The sequence below is a fragment of the Parasteatoda tepidariorum genome, chromosome 6, assembly GCF_043381705.1.
Source record: "Parasteatoda tepidariorum isolate YZ-2023 chromosome 6, CAS_Ptep_4.0, whole genome shotgun sequence".
Taxonomy (NCBI): Eukaryota; Metazoa; Arthropoda; class Arachnida; order Araneae; family Theridiidae; genus Parasteatoda; species Parasteatoda tepidariorum.
The window spans coordinates 89,464,577-89,481,883 of NC_092209.1; the positions used below are offsets into that span (position 1 = coordinate 89,464,577).

At 30.5% G+C, this 17,307-nt stretch overlaps 2 protein-coding genes and 1 long non-coding RNA gene across 4 annotated transcripts in view; 2 read left to right on the forward strand and 1 right to left on the reverse strand.

Moving 5' to 3' along the window:
- Nucleotides 1-6,824, forward strand: part of LOC107442567 (uncharacterized) — an 8,393-nt gene extending 1,569 nt beyond the window's left edge. Inside the window, exons 2-4 of the long non-coding RNA XR_011637094.1 lie at nt 248-409; nt 3,121-3,288; nt 6,342-6,824. This is a non-coding gene — a long non-coding RNA (uncharacterized lncRNA). The remainder of the gene's footprint in view (nt 1-247; nt 410-3,120; nt 3,289-6,341) is intronic.
- A 1,553-nt stretch (nt 6,825-8,377) lies between these two features.
- Nucleotides 8,378-14,731, reverse strand: LOC107442569 (uncharacterized). 2 transcript variants are annotated; one of them, XM_016056164.3, is made up of 3 exons: nt 14,592-14,731; nt 11,611-11,834; nt 8,378-8,578 (listed from the first exon to the last, which is right to left on the reverse strand). In XM_016056164.3, the coding sequence occupies exons 2-3, from the start codon at nt 11,816-11,818 to the stop codon at nt 8,451-8,453; spliced, it is 336 nt and encodes a 111-aa protein (XP_015911650.1). In that variant the 5' UTR covers nt 11,819-11,834; nt 14,592-14,731; the 3' UTR covers nt 8,378-8,450. The 2 variants fall into 2 exon arrangements, with proteins under 2 accessions (XP_015911650.1, XP_015911649.1); XM_016056163.2 differs by lacking the exon at nt 14,592-14,731 and adding an exon at nt 14,422-14,576.
- A 115-nt stretch (nt 14,732-14,846) lies between these two features.
- LOC107442568 (uncharacterized) lies at nt 14,847-16,691 on the forward strand. Its single transcript, XM_016056162.3, has one exon. It carries the CDS (start codon nt 15,029-15,031, stop codon nt 16,292-16,294), a length of 1,266 nt encoding a protein of 421 aa, XP_015911648.1. The 5' UTR covers nt 14,847-15,028; the 3' UTR covers nt 16,295-16,691.
- The last annotated feature ends 616 nt before the right edge of the window (nt 16,692-17,307 follow it).

Here is a 17,307-nt window from a genome sequence, read left to right on the forward strand (position 1 = left end):
CCAGCCCTTCTATTCTCTTTAGCCCTGATGCAGACTGATCAACGTGGTCACCCTCCCGCTTACTGACCGCAGTCAGTGATGCTTGACTTCGGTGTTTACTGGGAACCGTGTCCTTGCGATCAGTCAACGAAGGTTTATAAGACTTAATTGAGCATACAAGGCTGCAAATGTTTGTTGTACCAATGAATAAATTAGCATATGTATGAGTAAAAATAAATACCACCTCTTACAATTTTTTTCCTTTCAGATTTGTGCTGAATAGAGTTTGCGACAATGACTTTGGAGAGAAATACAATTTTGAAGTGTAAAATAAGTGGCGAGGTTTGTTGTTTTTTTATGGGTGCTTTCGGCTTTTTTTTCACGATGTGGAAACAAAATACAAACGCCGCTGTAGCTTTTCTAATATTAGGTAAAAAATTTTTTTTTGTATTGCCTAGATTATTTTTAAAATAAAATATTAGCTAAGATAGTTAAGTATGATTTTGAAGTGCTAAAGATAATAATTGTGCTGTGATTTATTACTTACATAGTAGGGTGTACCGCGATTTTATTTTCGAAATTTAAAATCTTTAAAAAATGACTGAGTTTGGACCAATTCTAAATTAGGACCTAAAAAATTTGGAGATCTAATTCTAGGCCTAGGAGACCTGGACCTAGAATTTTTTTTTATTGCACTGAATTACTAATTAAATTTAATTAATAATTCATTAATTTAATTAATTAATTAATTTAATAATTTATTAATTAATTAATTAATAATCATTAATTTAATTAATAATTAATTAAAGAAATTTTGCTGCATAAACGTAAATTTTGTTTACAAAGCGTAAACATGGAATGAACTTTTAATTATCAAATTAAATTGTTACTACACGTTTTAATTATACATTTTTGAGCTTGAAAACTAATTTCTTTTCCTTATTATGTCCCGCAGTGGACTGATCGTTAAGACACGGTTCCCCGCAGATCACTCAAGTCAAGCATCACTGTCTGCGGTCAGCGTGCGGAGGGATGACCACTTGGATTAGTCTGCGTAGGGACCGAGGGTGTGCGGTATGGGTCCTCGTTGAACTGTTCTACAGTAAAGTGCACGACTTCGTGTGCAGATCGCCGAGCTACAGAAGCGGGGGTGCCATATTCTCTGCAGAAGATCAAGATTGTGATCATCCTCAGGGATGTTTCCCAGACCATCGCCAATAGCTCATTGTGCAGCTCTAGTGCGACGTGAATGAACTACAACTACTTTTTTTTATTTATGCATTAAAAATGTAAGATTTTAATCCAAAAAAATTCAACTTCAATAATTTAAATGCGGGCCCAAACTAAGCACACATTTCGGTAAACATATTCTTCCATTTGCCAAAAAAAAAAAAGAGAAAAAAAAGTTTTGGCGATTATATGACTCCAGTGTAATTATTTTATGGATCTGAAACTTTCAATGTTGTCAAAGTCTTTCGTAATAAAACCTATTAAAGGGAGTTGAACTTATTTTGGAAACAATAGCTTCATTGTCAGATTATATGTATACACAGTGCACAAATTTTAATAACCTTAATCTTAAGGACGTAAATTAAAATTGATTAAGACAGCTTTTAAGTTACTGGCACAGAAACGTACTTTCTAGGATTAAACTTTTTCAGCGGATTCTTTAAAACCCGGAGGGTAACCACAATCTGGAAAATATTGTCTTATGGGTCGAAAGTTGGACACTTAATGTTAATTTTAAATTTTTTGCTATATCTAGAACTTTTTAAGCGAAATCGATAAATTTTTACCTACAAATATAAAATTCGTTCATCCGAAGAAATATTACCCTGCAAGGAAAAATAATAATTCATGATTATTTATTTTACTTTACTCCATTTAATAATTGTAAGAAAAACTTTGAATTGTATACCATCAAAAATCAAATTTCTTGGTGGTCCCACCTAAACATCTTGATGGTTTATGTTGGTTTCAGTGTGATTCATGATGGTCCATCATCATTTGATGGTCACCATCATCCAATATTTTCCATTATGTATATATTCATGGTTTTTGATATGCCAGCAAACTTCCATCATGCCATGATGGAGGATGCTACTTTAATACTATGATGGTTAACCATCAAGAGAAGTTTGATTCTCATGGACCAACAATCCATGATAGTTTGATGGGAATTCTTGTTGGTTCAGCAGAAATATACCATCAAAACTGTACGATCTGGTGAACGACACTCTTTGGTAACATCAAAGAACGTCACTCAACAGAATGTCGTTCACTGAAATACTCTTTTAGGAATCGTTATAGACCATCAATAATATGCACTTTTTCGAATCTTATACAGGGTGCGTAGCCAAATTATTCAACAAAAAATAAGCACTTTTCAAGCACACAAAAATATTTTTAAGCACTCAAAAAAACATCATAATTGGGCAGGGTTGGAAAGTTTTTGAAAATTAACCGTTTTATCTTGTTTTAACCGTCATGCCAACAAAAAAAAAACTTTTTGGCATTGTTTTTGACAATTGTCAAAAATCATGAAATTTTAAATCATGTAAAACGAATGTTGTTTTCATACCCTACGGACTGACTATACACCGAAATAGATTGGGGTTGAACTAATCCTGAAAACGTTAAATAGAACAATGTGAACTGTGTCTTTGCATAATTCGAAGTGAAAATCAACATGGTAAAGGAAAAATCTCATTTTTAAAAAGGGAAAATTAAGCACTTTTTAAAAACACCCAATGAAAAAAGCACCTTTAAGGGCGTTTAAAAAACAAAAGTAAGCACTTGTTAAAACACGCTACGCACCCTGTTATATGATAGGGATTTTATGCTATAAAAACCCCATCGAAATCACAGTTATAGAGAAGCCGATAAAAATGCTTAATTGGAAGTTCTTGCTCATTATTTCGAAAGCATTCTGTTAAACATTAATAAGAGACCAACAATATTGTTGGTGCTGTGCATATGTACAGAATTTTGATCTCTAATAATTACATATTATGTTATCATGGAAACGTGTTGATTAATTTGTAGCTAAACAGTGCTTAAATCTATCTTTAAGGGATAATATTTAAAATAATATTTTTGTTTACGTCCTTTTTTAATTTATTTATCATTATTTTTTTATAGAAATCGTGTGTGCCGTTTCCTTACGTTTGAATGCCAATTACTACAGAATACAAAAAGAGATCAGCTTCAAAGTCTTACAATTCATCAAAATTGCTGCTTTTATTTTATTTATAAGCCTTATGATCTTGGGAATAACAGATATAGTTCTTGGAATCAGAAATAAGCAAGGTAATTCGACTATGTTTATTCATTTTTTATGTCATGCATAGTATTTTCTTTTGCAGGTCATATCACTTCAAAAAACAATGTTGGTGTGTAATCAAACTGTAATGTATTTAGATAAGTAGGTTATTCTATTATGGAGAAGTATACGAATTTTTATACATGAAGCATTTTTAATAAATTTGGCTTGGCGTAGTGTATTTTCTCTTATAATAAAATTTATTTTTAAAAGAATTCTAATTACTTACGTAATTTTATAGAATAAAATAAATTGATTATAATAAAAGAAGGAAAGGCCGGGATAGCCTGGTTGGTAGGGCACTGGGCCCATGTCCAAGAGTCTGTGGATTCGATCCCCGCCGGCCGAAGATTTCCCGTGTAATAAATTGTGACTGATGCACGTTAAGTCTGTCGAGTCTCAAAGTTCTCCATGTTCCCATAACAAATCAATACCTCTGGGGGTACTGATCCAGGAGTTTCCTTGTCTTCTGGATTGTGTTCAAAATTACAAGACTACGGTTGAACATTAGTAGTCGTAAACCCAAAATTGGGTGGGCTGTTCAACGACGGTTATGAAATAAAAGGAAGTGGTGGCTCAAAGAATAGAACGTTCGCCTACGAATGAAATGATTCAGGTTCGAATCCCAGCGATGGCTGGCCGATATGATTTTCGCATTCGGCTGGCACCGACCACAGTGATGCCGTAAAATATCCTCAGTGATAGACGGGTCAAGGATTAGTCTCTTTGCTGTCAGGCTAACCGTGGGAGTTTTTTCCCTCCGTGTAACGCAAATGCGGGTTAGTTCCATCAAAAAGTCCTCCACAAAGGCAAATTTCTTCCAGTATTTGATCCAGGAAGAGTCTTCTGGATTGAGTTCAAACGTACAAGTCTACGGAGTTGAACATTAGTAGCAGTAAGCTCAAAATTTGGATCGTTTGTTCAACGACGGCTATATTATATTATATTTTTAGTCGTTATACATTATTTATTATTATATTATATTAAGAGTGTGTCGCTCTCTTATAACTTTAGAATCGTTCGTCCTGAAATTTGGAGGGAGGGGGTAAGGAGGATCGATCCAAAAAATCGTTCACAATTTTCACTTAGTTCATTTAGGATACGATGCTTAATTAATTTTTGTATTGGGTATTACTAGTATTATGGTAATTGTTTTATGTTTATAACCGTCGTTGAACAGCCGACTCAATTTTGAATATAATTCAGAAGACAAGGGAACTCCTGGATCTAGTATTGGGAGAAATTTGCCTTCGTGGAGGACTTTTTGATGGAACTAACCAGCATTTGCGTTACACGGAGAGGGAGACCACGAGACTCTAACCCATGATCCGTCTACGACTGTGGATATTTCACTTAAGCACTGTGGTCGGTGCAAGCCGGATGAGGATTTGTATGGACCAGACATCGCTGGGATTCGAACCCGGCTCACTTCCTTGGAAGGCCATAATAAAGCTCTATCCCCTGAGACATCGCGGCTCTATTATGGTAATTGGTATTGTTTTATTTGATACCAAGCATGCTAATATTAGTAAAAAGGTACTTACTATAGGTACTGTGGAAATAGAATTTTTTAAGGACCTTCCGAAAGAAAAGAATTAATTGTATCAAGGAAAATTGATTAATTGAAGTAAATCTTAACAACTAATACTAAATTAAGTATTTATTTTATATATACTAGTTACACTATTAGAAAACTTATTTGGCTTAATCTAATAAGGTAAAATCCTAGGAAGGGGATTATAAATAAATAACTGGAATTATTTCAGTTTTATTAATTGTGTCGGTGTCCCGATTTCACACTGACTAAGTACAGCCCTGTTGTTTTTGGATTAACAGTGAGATATTTCCGTAGTTTTTTCCTCTGTGTAACGCAAGTTTGAATTAGATTCACTCATAAATCATTGACGGAGGAAGGCAAGTTAAGTTAAGGAGGAAGAAAGCATGAATTTAAAATATTACCATAAAGTACCATATTTTCCACATCTACTTCATGAAAAAGACAACTGACCTGTCTTTAGTTTCATACAGAATTTGAAAAATCTATAAATCGAAGATAATTTGAAAAATCTATAAATCATATTATTTAAGTGTCGTTTTTAGTGTTCACACCTAACAGCATTGGGTAATTAATATAGTATTTGTATTTATGTATAGGTAATTATTATACTATTATTATAGGTAATTATTATACTATTTGTATTTATGAATTCAATTCCTGATTCCTATAATCAGGGGTAATTGTGAGCCCAACTCAAAATTCCTGAAAATTTCTTGAATAAAATCATCAATGACGCATTTCAAAAAAAGTTAATGTCTTTATAATTTTAAATCACATATATTTTCACAACATGAAATTCTAAATAAATGATATGCAGCATAATTTAAATTAATGATTATGTATAAATTGACTTTTATCTCTAATCACATTTATTATTCTACCAGAAAAAATATTTACAAATGAAAGAGATGCCAAGTATAAATTCTTGTTCTAAAATTTTTAAATAAAATATACAAGAATTTTTACGCATAATGTTACATGAATCTTTACATATGATCGATGATTTCTAGACCGTGGATTGCAGTCAGCAAAAAATCCAGAAGTCTGGCTTTTTTCCTGAGCACAAGCATCTCTGTGTGATTGTAAAATTAGATTTTTCTATACTCAACTATTGAAAAACTACAGCTATTTTAATTTCTTTAGAAATACATTAAATTTATTGTTCCTTCGTTTGTTGCTTTTTTAGATTCCGCAGATTCAAAAATGATATATTAGACAACTTAAAAATTAATACATTGTTTTAGTATTTGATATTTCTTTTTGAAAAAGAGTTTTCATTTTCCCCACTTGAGTTGGAAGAAACCTATTTCGGCCAGGGTAGTTTTTTCCACAAATAAGAAACTTGACACGCAAAAAACAATTAGTTTTTCTTTTAAAAAAAAATCGAGCAATAATCAAATTTCCACAGATACGCAATTTATTTTTAATTAGTTACATCAACATAATGATTAAAAGCCCTTTTTTAAAAATTTCTTTTTCCAGGTTTTCAAATCGGCAATGATGGATACTACTTCGCTTCTATCCCAGGATTTCTTGGATCTTTTTGGTCATTTGTACTCTTTTGGGATTGCAAATTATTTCAATTTGGTACTGCACTTGGTGGCATGGATCGGAATCAAATTATTTAATTCAACAGTGTGTTAAATTGGGACAGCAAAAAAGGAAATGATATTTGCTTTCCTTCTTCACCAATTTCACAAATTAACATGGACATATTTCACAGACAGATAAAAAGGAATGTATGCGAGTTGCAAACAATGTTGATTTAAAGTGTGTTGAGACCGTTGTTGCATATATGCTGATAGGAAGATTTTTTTTGTTTGTTTAGGCACTGATAATTGCCTTGATGATATCATAACCATTAATGAGTACTGGGGTTTGAAAGATTATAAAATCTTTACAATTATCAGTTGGATATGTAAGTCTAGAAATTAAATAAAGGAAGAAAGCTTTTACATGCACAAACTCAAATGCATATTAATGAAAACATACATGTACAGACAGTAAAACAAAAAAAATTAGATCACCCTGAATAACTTTTGTTCTAATGATCTGATTTTCATGAACTAAGTGCTAATCTTAATGGTTCCTTGGGGTGACCTCAAACATGCTAATTAATTAGTGCTAACTATTAATTAAGTTACGAAATCAGACAAAAAACTTACTAAGTGAGAGTAAACAATGACGGTATAAATACAGCAATGTGTTATTTCAATAAAGTTTTGCAGTAAGAATTAAAAATTACAATTAAGATTTGCTTTCAAACATGAATGTTGTCACTCTCGTTTTGCTTATAGACCACACTTTCAAGTTTTCCTTCATTAAAAATAAGCATGACTAGGAAAATAAAAAAGAATAAGTAAACTTAATTTTATGAATTACATTTTATGTGATTAAACTCCAAAATAGTTGCGAGCATCATTGATTTCCACTTTCAATTCTTTGATACTGTTCTTATATTTCCTTAATTGGTGTTTTACAATATTTCCGGTTAATGCTTTACTTGCCTTTCCAAACATGTAAAGTTAGAAAATACATGCCCCAATCAGAATTTGTAAGTTTTTATTATTATATTAAAATTTTATAAACATGTTATGTAATTTAGCACAATTGGTTCAATTCTTATCTTTATCAGAGAAATTGATTTATGTGATAAAAAGTTAATAAATGTGTACATCACTGCAAGTTGGTATTGAACATAAAATGTACATAAATAGATTTGTGTATTTATTTCAGGGTGTGTAGCCAGATTTTTCAACAAAAAATAAGCACCTTTGAAGTACTTTTTAAGCACTCAAAAAATATCTTTAACCACTTTCCAAAAAAAAAAAAAAAAAAAAACATAATTAGCATCTGTGCAGTAACAAAAATAACTTTTTTCTATCGTTTAAAGTTCTTAATTTATAAACATAAAATCAATAAAACTCAAAACCATTTTCAAAAACTTTACATAATCATGATAAAGTAACTAGTTTCTGATAAATATTGCAGAGAAAATTGTGAAAATCCTGCATTTTTTGTAATTTAGAATGACAATCGACATGGCAAAGAAAAAAATCTCTTTTTAAAAGATAAAAAATGAAGCACTTTTAACAAACCTTAAATTAAAAAAAGCACCCTTAAGGACTTTTCAAAAACATAAATAAAAAATAAGCACCTTTTAAAAACTCTATGTAAAAAACTGCAGTAAAAGTTCAGGAAGTTCAGAAATACTTCAACTAAGTGCAGTACTAAGTTGAAGTATTTCTAAATCTTCTGAAAGAAACAGAGAGCTTAATTACAATATGCATGCTCATAAGCTTTTTTTTTTTCAAAATAAATAAATAAAATTATTTTTAATGAGCTGACAAATTTTATTTTCTAACTTTATTACAAATAAGAATAATACAGAAATAAAATACAGCTTTATAAATTTTATATCCAAGATGAATGATGTTTAAAGAAAAAAAAAATGAATCTGCTTTCAAATTAGACTAAGATAATAACCAAACACAGGTTCAATGACACTCAAACAAAAATAAACTTTCCAAAATAATTTATTTATACCTAAACTGTTCAATAATTTGACAAACACTCTATCAAATAAAAAATTTATAAAATTTTTGTTGGGATGAATTTTTCATCATCTCTATCAAGAACTTCTTTTTCCATTGAGAATCCTTTGAAAGTGATAATGGTCGCAGGTTTGTCTAATCCAAACTTTCTAGCAGTATCATAAGCTGAAAAAGAAAAATAACTAATTAAACTCAAAATACTATTTTTTTTTAAAAAAAATATCCTATATTCAAAATATTATTTATTTACATATGATATAGCTGTTCTCAGAACAAGGCTGGACATATGTTTTACGGGCACCAAGATGAAATAAATATATTGGGAGCTCTTTATTCAAGTACAAGAATTCTTTTGTATTTTGTAGATTTTTTTTAAATTTAAAATTTGTGATTCCTTATGCTTTGGAAAGTATAGGGGTTCTTAGGACACAGAACTTCCAAAATTCTGAGCAAAACTTCAGTGAATTTTTAAATATTAATTCTCAACCTTTTTCTCCATTTATCAATATTCATTTTATCTATTGATAGACTAAACAAAGATTTCAAAAAACGAGAAGAGAATTATTGGAACAATTGTGGCTTTTTAATAGGATTGAATCAAATAAAAACAATGATTAGTTATTTATATTTAAAGTTATTTGTTACTCAGAATTATTCAAGTTTTCTCCTTCGGTTATTAACAATGAAGAAAAAGACAATAACAATATTTATAAAAAGATGGTTTACTACTCTTAAATGTACATAAATCAGACTTGGCAAGTTTTAGGATTGACTAGATTAATCCACAGTCCACTGTCCAAAATCTCTTTGTCCAAAACCCTTTTATTCAATTTAAAAAAAAATAGTGAAAATAAAATTTAAATTTTTGAACAAGAAACAAAATGAATTGTGTTACGAAAAGAAGTTTATTATTATTTTGAATATTGCATTATTTATCTTATGCAAAAACATAATTATTTGTATTAGAAAACTATTTATTCACCTAAAGGTATTAATTTTTGTTGTTCAATAAATTGTAGAGCTTCAAAAGTTATAAATCTTTTCCTATTATATTATATTATTTTCCTTTAATAAGTTAAAGCAAATTGTATAAAAAGTATCAAATATTTATTAATATATGCAATTATTATGTGTACAATGGTTATACATATAGACTTTTTGCTTTTACCAATGTTCAAGGTGTTAGACACTTTAAGACAGTTTTAGGAAATTTAGGGCAGTTTAAAACAGTAAAATCCAAGTGTTTTGCCCAAAACCACAACCCTGAAATAAATACACCTACAAGTTTATTAAGCTCTTTTTTTTTTAGTGTGGTGTTAATATATTATTATCTTTGAAAATGCAAAAAGTTTTTACAGTTTAGTTTTTGTGAAAAGATAAACTCAACGGTACTCAAGATTGTTGAGGATCCAGTTAAAACTCCTTATGAAAAATGAAACTCCTGATGAATTATTGATTTTCTTTTAAAAAAAATTAACTATATACATTAATAAAAATGCCAAAATAATTTTCAAAGACTATACATAATCATGATAAAATAACTAGTTTCTGATAAAGAACTCTTTTCTTGATTATGTTAGTCACCACATAAAGATCGAAAGATTTTTCGGTTTGATATCAGAGGGTGGAAAATGAAGCCTGAAATTGAGAATGTCTTGCAAATTGCAGCAGAGTTGCACATGCGAGTGCAATAATCTCATAGAACCCAGCTCAGTAGATGGACTTGCAAATATTTCATCAAACATGTAAAATGATTGGCGCTTTCACGTGCTATGGACCAACGGTAAGCCGAAATGGATTGTGGTTGAACGAATTGTGAAAACGTTGAATAGAACAATGTGAAAAGCAGGCTTTTTCATAACATGTGACGAAAATCGACAAGGTAAAGAAAAAATATCACATTTCGGAAAAGGGAAAATTAAGCCCTTTTTAAAAACACCCAATGAAAAAAGCCCCTTTAAGGGCTTTTAATAAATGAAAATCGAAAATAAGCACCTTTAAGCACTTTTAAAAAATGCTATGCATCCTGGTTGAGATTTTTTTTATTTCTTCAAAGTTTTCCAGCAACTAAAATTTGCATCTTTATCGTAATATATTTCACAAGAGCGCAGTGAATGTGTGAATTTTTTTAATATATTGTGTATAATATGAGCAGGGAATTTTGTTTCACAGATGAGAGTGACAACTATGTCTATACAAAACTGCAATATTCAACAATTTCCCTTTTGTGCTACAATACATCAAACACCCAAAAAATTCTAGAGGGGACACAACCCATCCCCCAGATGTTCTGAAGAAAAAATTACAGGGTATCTGCTACATTTTAGAATCTCAAATTCATGAATTTCTACGACTAATTCCAATAATTTTTCATGAATTAACGAAGTAGCATTTTCTACGACAAAAACACAACAATAAATTTAAAAAAGCATTATAATAACATTCATTGAAATGATAGGTATAACCAAAACTGTTAACACTCTGCATCTTTATATTTATAGATTTTAAATTTGAAAAATAGAGTAAAGAAAGAGTTGAAGCAATAAAATAGCTGAAAAAGATACAAAAGCAAATAATTTTTTCCTCTCTTCACACTTATATTCTAAAGATACTTTTCTTGTTTATCGGAAAGGAAAGAAATACTTCTGATTTTTCTGTTCTCATTTCAGAATAAAAAAATTTCGCCAATGTCTGGTTTGCTTCAATTAGAATTTTAAATTGATAACATAAAAAAAAAAAAATAATAGCAAAAATTCTGAAATCACTGAAGTTTAGAAAATAATTCATTCTAGAAATGATATTTTTTCTTTCATTTTTTGAAAGAACATCACATTTTTTAAAGAACATGATAAAAACATTTTATATTTTAATAAAATATGACTGCGAGTGGGGATTTTGTTACAAATTCAGATATTCGGAACACCATGAAATTGGGGGGGTTGTGGTGCATATTCCAATTTAAAAATTTGATTTTTTTGGTGACCTAAATCCATGACTTTCCATGATTTTTTAAAAAAATTGGTTAAAATCATGGCATCTCACGATAAACTTTGTTCAATACCGAAATTCATGACTTTCCGGGTGCACAGATATGCTGAAAAAAGCGTTCCTGTAGATGCAAAATTATAACAAAACTGTAAACGTATATGAAAAATAGAAATAAATATATAAAGAAATAATTTAGAAAAGTTACTAACGTGTGTAGGCTTTTCCATCAGTATAGGGACCATCTCTGTTATTGTCTAAATTCTTATTAAATAGGTAAATTAAACCAATAAAAGCTGTTGTAGATGAGACTAAGTAGACAATGCTTGAAGTTGTTTCACCTTTCTTTGCCATTCGTGAATTAATGGGTCTTGTGTGGGATCTGAAGAAAACTCTCAGGTAATGGGAAATAAGTCCCATTTTGCCTTTTACTAAACTAAAATAAAAACAAGTTGCTTGTTCACAATAATTTTAACATGTACTAAAAATACATAAAAAAAAGATACTTTGGGAGTATCCTATTGACTTGTACTTTGGGATTATCCTGCCAACGCTGGCGAATTAGTGCCATCATAATGAAAAGCAATTTTCAAAATAAACCTTCAAAAATCATTAAATTTATCAAATAATAATAACGAGCTGGGATGGCTCAAGGGATAGAGTGTTTGCCTTTCAATGAGGTGAACCGGGTTCGATCCCACCACCTCATTAATTCAATCCAGCTCCGCTGATCGATATGAATTTTGTATGCGGCTTGCACTGACCAAAGTGCTGACGTGAAATATCCTCAGTGGTACACGGATCATGGGTTAGAGTCCCCTTGCCGTCAGGCTAACCGTGGGAGGTAAGTAAATTTTTAAAAAATGTAAGAGCAAAGATACATAATAATAAAGTGTAACAAAAACAATCGTAACAAAGTAAAACTTCAATTTTTTTAGTAATTACACATTGAATTGTTCTTGAATTTAACTATATACATTATTTATAAATCATTTTGGTAGCCAAAAATCCTTGATAGCTTTTAAAGCGCAAATGAACAAGTCATTATCCTTGTGCAGTCACAGCCACATAAATTCATTTAAATACATCTCCAAGTGTTTTTGGGTAGTTCTGCAGTGTTTTTTGTTTTGTCATTTTTCCAAACCCCATAATCCTAAATATGATAAGATTTGCGGTTAATGGCGAAGCTATCTTTTGGGTTTGGCGATAATGGTTGGCGGAATAATCCCAATTTACTTAAAAAAAAATTCCATACTTTATACTAGGGGTGTATAACCTGCAGCCTTCTGCCTCTCAATTGAAAACTATTTAGAAAAACTACATAATTAGAAAATATTTTTCCTTCAAACTAATTTCATAAAATTTTGAAGAAAAAAAAAACTCCATCAAAACTGAATCAATTAAATTCTAAAATGTAAAGGCTAACTAATTTAAAACGAAAAAAAAAATAAAAAAATTTTGACATTCAATAATTTAATTTGGTTAAAGAAAATTATTTTAGGCTAAAATATGTTCAATTCATTTAAAAGTCAATGATTTATATAAAAAATAAAGGAAGCAAGAAGTTCATATACAGTAAGAAAGTAATTTTTTCTGGAAGAAAGTTTAAAATTAAGTATAATTTAATTTGATTATAGAAAACAAAGATGATGGATTGTGAGATTAGATAGATTATTGATGATTAGAGGTGGAACAACAGCATTAATCATTTTGGAGCAGAAAAAAAAAATGTGCTTTGGAGCAAATAAATTTGGTTTCTAAAGCAGATTGGTGGAAATAGTTTTTATACTCTGAGAAGCACAGATAAAATTTTTAAATAGATTAAAATTACATAAAATTAGAATTTTGAGCTCATAAATTAACATTTTATATTATATTTTGCAGAGCTTGGAAAAAATGCATTATTTAATTTTAAAAAAAATGGTGATAGAAGTGTAAAAAAATTACTTTTTATAATTTACTCCCACACACTATATCATATTTAGATAAACATGCATTTGAATTAATTAAATAAAAGAAATATGTCAACAATATTTGAAACTAAGTGAAGTTTCATTTTTAAAAATGAAAGTTCCACCAATAAAAATATAAAATACTCAATGCGGAGCTAATTCTAGAAGGAGATTGTGGGGCTTACAGTCTTGTTTGATGTTTTTTTATTCATTTATACATGGTTTTTCAAATTACAATGTCTTTAAAACATGGTTACAATTCACAAATTTCAGTTTTCACTTTATGAACTGCTGGATTAATGCAGATTATAAGCTCACCACATTTTCTGATCACTTTTAAAATATTTTTAAGTGGTTTATCATTTTTTGATATTTTTAACAACACAATTAATGTTATGAACATACTTGAACTTCGCATTTGAGAAACTATTTGTAAACGATTTATTCAGAAATCGCTTTTTTATATACACACACAGATCACAATATGGAAATCTTCTCAAAAGCGTCACAGAAATGGACAAACTCGCAAAGGTATAACTGGGTACCACAGGGAGATGTATGTATGGTGATCTGTGGCAGAATAATCGGCAAGTCCTGGCAACTTCCGAACAGCGACTTACGAGAAACTAAAAAATAAAAAAACATCACAGAAAGGGACAAACTTGAAAGATATAACTCATAGGCAAACATCAACATATTTTTTTTTTTAAATCTGCAAGTTTAAAATCTATTTGGCACCTTGGCGATTGTAGTTGGCACGACAGATCACTATACGGAAATATCTCTGAAACCAAATGACTCACTACTATATACTTTTTAAATGAATTTCTTGCAATAACAAAAAACCATCACCATCCTAGCGATGACAGTTGTCACGAACAGGTTCCGATACGGAAATATTTTTCCATTAAAATATAACCTATAAAGTATCCTTAATTGCCCACAATTTTGATTTTCTAAGAAATTTTTACCCTGTGAGTATCAGATAATAAAGGTTCAACTGAACATAAAATGTACTAATATAAAAACATACTTAATACATTTACTAATACAAAATAATATACAATGTACCCAATTCAAAAGTAGAAATGAAGTTTGCACTAGAAACTTTAGGTTTAATAGTTTTGTTAGATATTAAAAAAAAATCATCAAACCAAGAAAAGGGATAGATTGAATCAAATTAGTAAATATTATGATTTTAATCCAAACAATCCCATGAAAAAGCGTTTCTGGCTACTTACTTCTGTTATGCATGAAAACTGTTATGAAAATCAACTTTTAAGCCATGGTAGACAACGAGAGAGCTATCAAACCTCCACTTCAAGTCCATCAAAAACTAATATGGAAGATATATCTGCCTTTATATCTATGCTTTATTTTCATTGTATCACTAAAGAGTTAAACGGTATATTTTTAGGTTTATTTCCATGCTTTATGTCTAGATATCTTGGGATCATCTTACTTTAAGCCCTACGCTGACCTAAATAATGTACTACTCCCAACATAAGCAACCGGAAGCTGTCAATGTAGAACAACTAGTTCTTTAATAAATAATCTAAGTACAAAATGAACAAAACGAGCTGGCTATTCAAACAGAATACGAGTTAATTATTTTCCCGATTTAACTGATATACAGTCTGCTATCGTGTTAGAAGTTTAGATTGTTAACTTTTAAGCTATGCCTGATGATTTGCAAACAAAAGTGCCTTTTTCAGGGCTATCATCAAACAATTTGGAGAATGATTCGGTACAGATTTCAGTTAATTACAAAGTATTGACTTCAGAAAATAATGCTCAGGACTCAGAACAGATTTTAGATAAAGATAAAATTATACAATCAGAGTACAATATGGACTATTTTGAACCTATGGACCTCTCTACAGCTCCAGTAGAGAATAAAATTTCGTGCGAACTTTGCAATCTGACTTTTTCTAGCAACAGTAACTTACGCCGACATGAGAAAAGAATCCACTCCTTAGACAATACTTTGTACACCAAAATATGTGCTCTTTGTAATATAAAAAAGCGTACAATGTTAGATCTGCATAAACACATGGAGGTAGAACATCCGGAAATCGAAATTGTATTTCAGGATAAAATATTTTACTGTCCATCAGATTTCGACCAGTGGAAAACAGAAATCGAGCGCCAAACTGTTTCTTCATTCATTTTAAGCTGCTCGAGAATTGATGGAAATTCAGAACTTCAATATTACAAATGCCACCGAAGTGGTGTCACGAAACCTAGCAAAAATCTGACTGGTAAGAGACGTTCTAAATTTGCTGGATCAATAAAAGCTGGCGTCACTTGTCCAGCAATGATCAGGGTAATCAAGGAAACTTTTTATGAGGCGACACAAATAACGGTGCGATATCAGTTGACACATGTAGGCCATGAGTGTGAGGTGGAAAAACTTTCCTTACAAAAGGACGAACGCTTGATGTTAGCCGACATGCTGAGTTCGGGGATGTCAGTCGGCGACCTGATGAACAGAATACAATCCGAGTTCTCCCCGACCACACGATTAGGAGTAATCACGCGTCAAGACATTTACAACGTTATTCGGGATTTCAATCTTGATGTTGATAGAGAGAACGAAAGAGCTGTACATAAAATGATGCCAGAAAAATACAGTTCTGTACTAGTCATTGATACGAGAGAAAAATACATTTCTGAAAATGGAGAAAAGGAAATATTGCAAAAGAGGCGCAATACTCCTAGAATGTACCTTGACAATAAAAAATTGGCTATTGAGAAACTGCTAAAGAGCATTTCTAGTGAAGTTCAGTCATTAGAATGTTTTAAAGACCTATGTTGTGTGGAAAAAAATTTGAAAAATATCGTTGAGTATATTGAAGGAATTGAAAAGCCTGAGCTGCTCATTTCTAAAGTTCTTCCTAAAAAAAAGGCATGTCGCCAAAGAAAATATCAGAAAAATGAATGATTAAGATTCAGAATTATAAATGACAGGAATTATTTATTTCCTATAAATAAATTAGGTGCCAAGACGACTAAAAAGGTGCTCCCGTGATCTGATGCAGTAGCTGGGATGGAATTGTACAGAAAAATGAAGCATGAGGAAATTCTGTACTACTTGATGTGAAAAAAGAAATTTCTGAAAATGTTGAAAAGATTAGAATTGGGGGTATAGTAGAGGGGGTATACCTACTGATGAATAATCTATCTCCACTGTTTTTTTTTTTTTTGTTAAAAATTTTATTTACGTTAAGTTTGCAGTATTTTTATTTATTCAAAAGTTTAGTTACTTCTGTAATATTTTTATATATTGTAAATTTTTTTTAATCTTTAAAAGTTAATTAAAAAGTAAGAGTTCTACTTTATTTTGTGTACTTGCTCACTTATTTGATAAAAGTGCTATAAGCACTCTTCTATCTGTCTATCTCAGCTTGAGTTTCCTTTTTTTTGTTGTCAGATAATATTGCAAATTCCAAAACTTAACAAGGTTTGTTAAGTTTTTTTGAAGAGTCAGAAAGGGTAGAATACTAGACATTTTTGATTTTTTCGGAATTTTTAGGATATGCGATTAGTTGAAAAAAGGTATGCAGGGATGAATATCCTCTGTTTTTCCGTTTTTTTTATTTTTAACCAGCTTTGGATTTTCGTTTGATTATTTTAATCCGATTTTTGCTACAACATCGAAAAAAAATTGGATATGAAGGAAACGAAATTCGGCATTGCACTACAGCACGAAAAACTCTCTCGCATAAAAGAATTATTACCACCAAGAAGCGCGAACTTAATTTAAGGGTTTGCAAATATTTCACATTTTGAAAAAAATGCGGATTTGAGATGAAATTGTCACCATTAATGCAGGTCATTGATTATTCAAAAGTGTGATTTAGAATTTGCAGATTGTAATAATATTCTATTAAAATAAAATCAATGTTTTAAAAACTATTTGGTGGAAATCCTAAACAGTTGAAATGGCGATTGACA

What these genes read in the sequence shown, in the direction of transcription:
- LOC107442569 (XM_016056164.3), bottom strand. Translation starts at nt 11,818, where the DNA reads ATGGGACTTATTTCCCATTACCTGAGAGTTTTCTTCAGATCCCACACA. An exon ending in TGATGGAAAAGCCTACACAC is followed by an intron (nt 8,579 to 11,610) that starts GTTAGTAACTTT and finishes TTTCTTTTTCAG; the next exon opens with CTTATGATACTGCTAGAAAG.
- LOC107442568 (XM_016056162.3), top strand. Translation starts at nt 15,029, where the DNA reads ATGCCTGATGATTTGCAAACAAAAGTGCCTTTTTCAGGGCTATCATCA.